Source organism: Mastomys coucha, unplaced genomic scaffold (assembly GCF_008632895.1).
Source record: "Mastomys coucha isolate ucsf_1 unplaced genomic scaffold, UCSF_Mcou_1 pScaffold23, whole genome shotgun sequence".
Classification (NCBI taxonomy): Eukaryota; Metazoa; Chordata; class Mammalia; order Rodentia; family Muridae; genus Mastomys; species Mastomys coucha.
Genome location: NW_022196906.1, coordinates 115,317,517 through 115,325,764, shown reverse-complemented (window position 1 = coordinate 115,325,764; position 8,248 = coordinate 115,317,517). Strand labels below are relative to the sequence as shown.

General features: G+C 49.1%; 1 protein-coding gene across 4 annotated transcripts in view; it reads left to right on the top strand.

Annotated features, from left to right (window-relative positions):
• Ulk4 (unc-51 like kinase 4) overlaps nt 1-8,248 on the top strand; it is a 308,678-nt gene that overhangs the window by 101,307 nt on the left and 199,123 nt on the right. For all 4 annotated transcript variants that reach the window (XM_031345897.1, XM_031345899.1, XM_031345898.1 and 1 more), the window contains 3 exons: nt 1,007-1,140; nt 3,342-3,463; nt 3,600-3,656. In XM_031345897.1, the coding sequence (XP_031201757.1) occupies nt 1,007-1,140; nt 3,342-3,463; nt 3,600-3,656 (313 nt within the window). The remainder of the gene's footprint in view (nt 1-1,006; nt 1,141-3,341; nt 3,464-3,599; nt 3,657-8,248) is intronic.

The following is an 8,248-nucleotide window of genomic DNA, read 5'->3' as shown; positions in this document are numbered from 1 at the left end:
ACATCTGCTGGTGCACATCTACTGGTACACATCTGCTGGTGCACATCTGCTGGTGCACATCTGCTGGTACACATCTGCTGGTGCACATCTACTGGTGCACATCTGCTGGTGCACATCTGCTGGTGCATATCTGCTGGTGCACATCTGCTGGTGCACATCTACTGGTACACATCTGCTGGTGCACATCTGCTGGTGCACATCTGCTGGTGCACATCTGCTGGTACACATCTACTGGTACACATCTGCTGGTGCACATCTGCTGTACACATCTGCTGGTGCACATCTGCTGGTGCACATCTGCTGGTGCACATGCGTGTGGTGCACACCTGCCAGTGCACATCTGGCTCCTTTTTCCTTTTTCATTCATCCTGTGAGCCTTTGCCTCTCACATTCCGGGTGGATCCTCTCTGGTGACACCCTCACAAACATATCCAGAGGCACGTCTACTAGGTGATTCTAAGTCTGGTCAAATGAACAATGAAGATTATCCTGTAGTAGGACTATCTTGGACCAACCAACAATATAAATAAAACACAGAGACTTTTTAATACTTTAAAGTGACTGGGCATTCTCCTGACTGCACTTAACACACTTCTCTCACATATGCATGGGTGCATGCGTGCAGGGTGGACCCGTGTCCATAGTTTAATATTAATAACCATCAGAAGGGCTGGGACTAGCAGTTCTCCTCTGACCCTGGGAGGCTGAGACCCCTTGATGTGCAAAGGTCTTTGTTGGTCACCATCTGTCACTTAGAAAATGTGTCTTTCATTGACCAAAGGCTTATGAAATCGGGGTGCTGTTTGTAGCATGGGGAGAGACTTAATGCAGCCTTCTTTTCTTTTGCATGAATGTCTGAGCTTGTAAACGTGAGGTTGACTGCCTGACTGGTCAGCACCACTGGGACTCTGCCTCTGCAACACAGGGCTCAGTGGCACGTTAGGGCAAAGTCTGCATCTTATCCTGAGCAGTAATCTTTGCTGTGTGCTCTGTGTGCTCTTTGCAGGCTGGTGATGTACATCGAGAGAGACAGCAGAAAGACCTCCCCAGGCAAGGAGCTGCAGAGCGGGAATGAATACCTGGCCAGGTGCCTGGACCTCCTCATCCAGCACATGGTGCAGGAGCCACCGCGGATCCTAGGTAAATGGCAGCCATTTACCCTTCTCAGGGCCCGTAGCTGCTTGCTTGTCTGTGGGCAGCTTCTGCATCACCTCTTGTTGTTCACTCTTGTTTCTCTGTTCTATTTTTAAAATTAATTATTAGGAATTTTACATGTGTTTTGAATATGCTCACCCCCCGGGCTCATCCCCTTCCCATCCAGCTTTGATTTCTTCTTGTTCTTTTTCTTGTTCTCGTTTTCCTTCTCCTCCTTTTCCTTCCCCTTCTTTCTTCTTTCTTCCTTCCTTCTTTCTTCTTTCTCTTCCTCTTCCTCCTCCCCCTCTTCTTCCTCTTCCTCCCTTTCCTCCTTTTCTTTTGGTCCCTGTCGAGTCTGGCATTACCCAGCTAGTCTTGGCATTGGAGACTGCTCTGAGGTGTGAGCAGCCTACCAGGGGCAGAGCATTAGAACAAAAGAAGACAAAACTAGTTGACCCTCCCTCTCTTAGCAGCCACCACATGTCGGCCTCACACATCAATCCTGCCATTGGCTGGCTGGAGCTCACACAGCTCTTGGGCTGCTGTCTTAAGTCTCCCTGTCTGTTTTTGCAGGGCAGCGTGGAGACACTCTACTTGAACCTGTGGCTTTAAGACTTAAATTTGCCTGTTTACTTTATAATTGTTTGTGTCAGTCACATGATTGAGATGTGTTACATTGAGGTTTTACCTGAGGTAGATGGCAATTAAAAAATCAAAAGGAAATGGGAATGGAGCTGAGTCAGTACTTGTGTCCCATGCATGAAGCCCAGGTTCCATCCCCCGTACTGCTTCATCCAGTGTGGTGAGGCCCTCGTGCATCCCAGCAGTGTGGTGAGGCCCTCCTGCATCCCAGCATTTGTGAGGTAAAGACAGGAGGGTCAAAAGTTCACAGCTATCCTCAGCTACATAGTGAGCTTCAGATCCTACCCTCCCCACCAGCCCCAGGTCTCAAAATATAAAAAAACCAAAACCCCCAAACCAAGAACCGTGCCCAACAACAACAATTTAGTATTGGGTTTATCCGGTCATTTTGAGTTAATTTTCTCAAAAAACTTTTCTTCATCTACATAGACACTTGATCCTGAGGACAAAAGTCTGAGAAAGTGACCCGCCCGTGTCTTGAAATTAGGGCCATACATATGTTTAGTATTAAAATGTGTATTTGTTTTATGGGTTGGTTTTGTTGTTGTTGTTTGAGACTCGATCTCATCATGTAGCCCAGGCTGGCCTGGAATGCAAAGATCTGTCTGCTGCTGCCTGTTAAGTACTGGGATTCTTTAATCCCATTTTTGTTTTTATTGATGTTGTTTGTTTTTTGTTTCCTTTGCTAAGACAAAGTTTGTATTAGAATTGAACTCACTGTGTAGTACAGGCTGGCTTTGAACCCCTGATCCTCCAACCTCAGTCCCTCAAGTGCTAAGAATTCAGATATACAGCACCACATCTGGAAATACATTATATACAGGTTTAAGTTTCTAATCTAAAATGTTAAAATTTGATGTCATGGATTTTGATGGTTCGACATCCCAGAACCTAGATGGTTTGAAGAAGTATTGCTAGTGTGAGGCACGCATGCATTGTTAGTGTAAGGGCATGCATCAGCGCCTGCAGGGGACACTGCCTGCACCGAAGGGAATGCCTTGCTTCCTTAGAGTGATTCGAGGAGGGATCGGGTTACCAGGTTTCTTCCCTGGCTTTCCCAGCAGATGCAGCTCTAAGGCAGAAGTGTTTATTGAGCACACTGAGCTAGATTCTAGCCGTCATGGTGAAGACACATCTGCAGCTGTGGGAATAACGACAATGTGGCCATAACTGCCAGCCATTCTTTCTTACTAGTAAATTAGGAACATTCCCACCTAATGATTGAAAACCAAACACCTCACAATTCAGCCAGAAAAATGCAGGCTGGAGAGATGGCTCAGCAGTTAAGAGCTCTGGCTGCTCATCCAGAGTACATGGTTCAATTCCCAGCACCCTCATGGCAGCTCACAACTGTCTGTTCTCCAGTTCCAGGGGATCTGATGCCCCCTTCTGGGCATCCTTTCTCTCTCTCAAACACACAAAAGTGAATGAAAAGGCTTGGTGGCTACCTAGTACTGTAGATTGAAGGTGAATCACCTCATCTGTGGGGTTGTGATGGACCCATGGCCAGAGGCTCCTGCTCCTCTGGTCTCTTGCCAACCATACCTCCCCGATGTACTTCTCAGGTGACATTCTCAACGCCCTGGCAAATGTGTCTGGCCGGAAGCACCCATCCACAGTCCAGGGGAAGCAGCTCAAGATGTGTCTCCCCATGATGCCCGTGGTGCTTCACCTGGTCATGTCTCAGGTAACACGTGCCACCCCATGCTTGTCCCCCAGAGCAGAGCCACCTCCACTGTGACCAGACCTTTCCATTTATTTGTCTTGGGCTAAATTTGTTGATGTCTTTGGAGATCTAATCTGTGGAAAATCTCGTCCCACAGGTATTTCGACCTCAAGTTGTGACAGAAGAGTTTCTCTTCAGCTATGGAACTATTCTTGTGAGTAGCAGGAGTCATGTCTGGCTAGCACCGCTGCCATTGCTGCTGGCTGTGGCACGGGTGTGAGAAGGGAGGAATTGAAAGGCTCGATGGCATTTGTTTGTAGGGAAGTGACCTTTTTATATTTTTATCTGTTCTCTGTAATAAAATTTGACATTTGGGAAAAATACATTCTCTCCTGATAATGTATTTTGTTCAGAGACAGCCCCTAATAGGGTAAAAAGTCCAAGTAAACACTCGGTAGATACTGAGTTAAGGATTTGAGCAGACATGGGTGGGAGTGGGGCCACTCGCTGCCACCACGCACACGTCTCTCTAGGACAATGCTTTCCTAAGTTTGACTCAGTTTTGCTCCCTTTTTTCTTTTTTTACTTGATTTTGACAATGTGGGAAGATGTGAAAACCAGCTGACCTGTGACTTTCGTTCTGGGTCTGGCCCAGGAAATGACAGCACGTGTTGTGGGCGTGCTGAGTCCTGTCACCTGGAGCCTGACCTTGCCATCTACAATAAGCCCAGGAGGCTGGAGGCTCTGGAGGGTGTCACGGAGGTGCAGACAAAGCATGGTGGCATTTCAGCACCCTTGTTGTTTCAGGGGAAACATTGTTGCTGTTGCCCACGAGTGAGGTTGTTTTCTAGAAGGTTCTTCCTAGAGGAGAAGGTGATGTTTCTAGGACATAGATTGAAGAGAGGTGTCTGAGGTCAAAGCAGTGGGGCTCAGTTTCATCTTTGTAATCATGGTATGAATCCTTAATCCTTAAGTGGGCCGTGCGTTCTCCTGCATCTGTATTCACCACCCCAGTCAACTTGTCTCTTTGTCTCTCTCCTACCAAGACACTGCATACATGTCAAGGTCTAGAACAGGCTTGGCTCCTGCAGCCTGCCGTGGAGTGCTTCACACAGTAGACAGGTGTGGCCTGTGTTTTTGTGTTTTTTTCTCCCCCTCCCCACCCCCACTCCCTGCCCCAGTTCTTTCCCCCTCCCTCTCTTCCTCCCTCCTCCACCTCTTTTCCTGTCTGGACTTTTCTGTGCTTGCAGTGAGCACACTTTACAGTTTCAACAGCCAGGGAAGCTGCCGTGGACTTTCAGGAGTGAAGTGTTTGCACCTATTTCAGGGACAGAGTACCACATGGGCTCAGAGACAAGGATGGAGGCCACACGGAGGAAAGGCCTCTTTCTTCTCCAGGAATAAGTCTGCTCTCTGCTGGCCTTCTGTAGGTTTGCCTCCATACAGGTGTTGGTTGAGAATTAAAAACAACCTGCCTGGTTTATTATGGCGTGAAAAAAACCCTTCACATTTATGGGTCTTGGGTCTCAGTAGGGAGTTTAGATGAATAAAATGGCAAACATCATATTTTGAGGCTGGCAAGACAGTTTCAGTGGTTAGAGGTGCTTGTAGCCAAGCTTGATGACCTGAGTTTGAGCCCTAGACCCATACAATAGAAGGAGAGGCCTGACTCTTGAAAGTTGTCTAAGGGACAAACACAAACACACACACACACACACACAGGCATGCACACACACATACATGCATGCACACACATACACATACACATATGCACACACACATATGCATGCACACACACACACACACACACAAGAATGAGATAGTCTTTGGACAATCTTCCTAGTTGAGACAGCATTCCCAGTGTGTATCATGGCTGCTCCTAGAGCGCCTTCATGGCGTCTCCCGGAGTCTGTCTGCACCTCCTTGGTGTTGAGCGACACTGGAAAGCACAGGTCGCTGACTAATCCATAGCCTGGCTCAGTTACCTGTGCATTTGTTGTGAGCTGTTGAGTCAGGTGTTGCTTCTGTGAGTTAAGTGTTCCTAGAAATTAGCTGAAAAATTCTTCCAGTTCCTGTTTCCTTCTGATGCCAAGTGAGGGAACCAGCCAGCCTCAGACCTTCTAGCCCCCAGAAATGGGAAGTGGAGGCCGACATCTAAAGCTTTGAAAACATTTGTTTTCACTTTGGTTAGCAAAGGTTTGCTAAAGACCTGTGAATTCTGTGGCGCTCATGTGGAAGAATGAGTCATACATGTCACACACAGTCATACATGGAGCAGTGTGAACAAGAACATCTGTGCCCACCAATGCGCCTGCCTTTCCTGCACATGTGGGGACTGGAAGTTGATCATGAATCTCTTCTCCACTTTGTCCTTTGAGACAGGGTCTGTTCTAGAACCCGGCTGGTTGGCAGAGCGTGTCTAGGTCTCCTGGCCTCCACCTTCCAGTCTTTCACAGTAAGCTCCAGGTGTCAGTTTGACACAGCCCAGCCCCACTGGAGAGAGGGAATCTCAGCTGACAAATTGCCTAGAACAGGTTGGACTGTGGTCTCTGAGGTGTTTGCTTAACTGCCAGTGATGTAGGAGTGCCTGCCCACTGTGGGCGGTGCAATCCCTCAGCGGGTGAGCCTGTTGGATAAGTGGGTTAGGTGAGCAAGCCAGAGGAAGGAAGCCAGTAAGCAGTGTTCCTCCATGGCTTCTGTCTCAGGCTCCTGCCCTGCCTTCTTCCTTCAGTGGGGGACTGTGACCTGTAAGCTAAAACAGCAACAGGAAGGAGACCATTGCTGCAGGGTTACAGGTGCCCACTGCCACTGCTGTGCCCACTGCCAATGCTATGCCCACTGCCACTGCTGTGCACACTGCCAGTGCTGTGCCCACTGCTACTGCTGTGCCCACTGCCAATGCTGTGCCCACTGCCAGTGCTGTGCCCACTGCCACTGCCATGCCCACTGCCAATGCTGTGTCCACTGCCAATGCTGTGCCCACTGCCACTGCTGTGCCCACTGCCAATGCTGTGCCCACTGCCAATGCTGTGCCCACTGCCAATGCTGTGCCCACTGCCAATGTTGTGCACACTGCCAATGCTGTGCCCACTGCCAATGCTGTACCCACTGCCACTGCTGTGCCCACTGCCAATGCTGTGCCCACTGCCAATTGTTGTGCACACTGCCAATGCTGTGCCCACTGCCAATGCTGTACCCACTGCCAATGCTGTGCCCACTGCCAATGCTGTGCCCAGCTTCAGTGCGTGTGCTAGGCATTGAACTTGGGTCCTTGTGCCTGTTCAGCAAGCACTTGTCCCACTGAGCTGTCTCCCTAACTTGGCTTTATGAAGGAAAGCTTTACTTGGTCCACCTGGAGCTCAACATTCTTTTCAGTGTTTTCTAAATGTATCCAAGTAGTCTGCACCACACTGGCCTTTTTATAGTTTAGCTTTTAAAAACTGTGCCTAGATCTGGGCTATTCAGTTCTGGCTGCATCCAGGAACAGTGCACACCAGAACTTGTCGGCTTTGGGTAAAGTGGGTGTGAAGAAGGCCCACAGCTGCTGTGTCTTCACTTATCGCAAAATTGTAAGGGTCCTTAAAGCGGGGACCTGGGGGGGGCAGTGGCCCCGTGCGTCTCTAATGGCACCCAGCCACAGTTTGCTGTGTTGTGGATGGGACATTACCACCCTCATCAGGTCAATTGTGACAACTTGAGAGATTCCCTCCCAGCTGTATGCAATTCTGCTTCAGCTGCACTGGGTCACATGGTCTGAGGAGGTGAGAAAGCAGTGTTTCTCAACTCGTGGGTCAAGACCCCCACGGGCCTTACATGTCAGATAGTCACATTATGATTGGTAACAGTCGCAGCAGTACAGCTGACATAGCAACAGGATAATTTTATGGTTGTGGTCCCCACAGCGTGAGGAACTGTGTAAAGGGTCGAAGCACTAGGAAGGCTGAGAACCACTGCTCTAGAGTGTACAGAGAATAGGAGGCAGGGGTGGGGTGCCGGGACTCCATTCGTGCAGCTAAGGGAGCACAGCATCCTTGCTGGCAGGTGCACAGCTTCCAGCACCCTCAGCTCTGCCCTGGAAGTAAACCCAACGAACCCAGTGGTTGGGGAAGCAGGACACAGCTGGAGCGTTTGTTTCACTCGTGTCCTTTCACTGTAGAACGTTCTAGATAATTACATATGGGATGCAAGCATAAAAACGAGCTTTATATAAACATTTCCCCCAATTAAATGAAGTTTGGGTCTTAAGGAGACTGCTGTTTGGCCACAACTGAGCAGGTTGCTTTTAAACCATCTTGTGCCTTCACGGGCTCCACCAGACAGGGATTAGCCAACTGCCAATTGCTCCTTCCCTTGCTGGGAGGCTGTGGGGACATTCCTACAGATTTTCATGTTTTGAAGCTCTCATTGAACTGGGCCAGAAAACAGGAAGGAAAGACAGAAGGGAAACAAATGGGCGGATTCCTGATAGACACAACCTGTATTTCCTGTTTTCTTCCTTGAAGTTCTTGGTTGATGAGCCCAGGACAGGGACTTGTGGGTTCTCCTGGCCTTGCTGTTTTATACAAGTGCAGGTTGACAGCCAAGGCACTCCCCCCTCTGCCACCCCTCCCCCCCATGCGCATCTTTCTGACAATCGAGTTCTTGAAGGCTCTTGGTTTGTGTTGTGGAGAAAGCAGGGATGGTATACCCTGCTAGGCTGGGGAGCAAACAACTAAATGCTGACTTGGAGCCCTATGAATGTCACTGAGGGCAAGCACCCATTCCTGAGTGAGTGTTACTGAGGGCAAGCACCCATTCCTGAGTGAG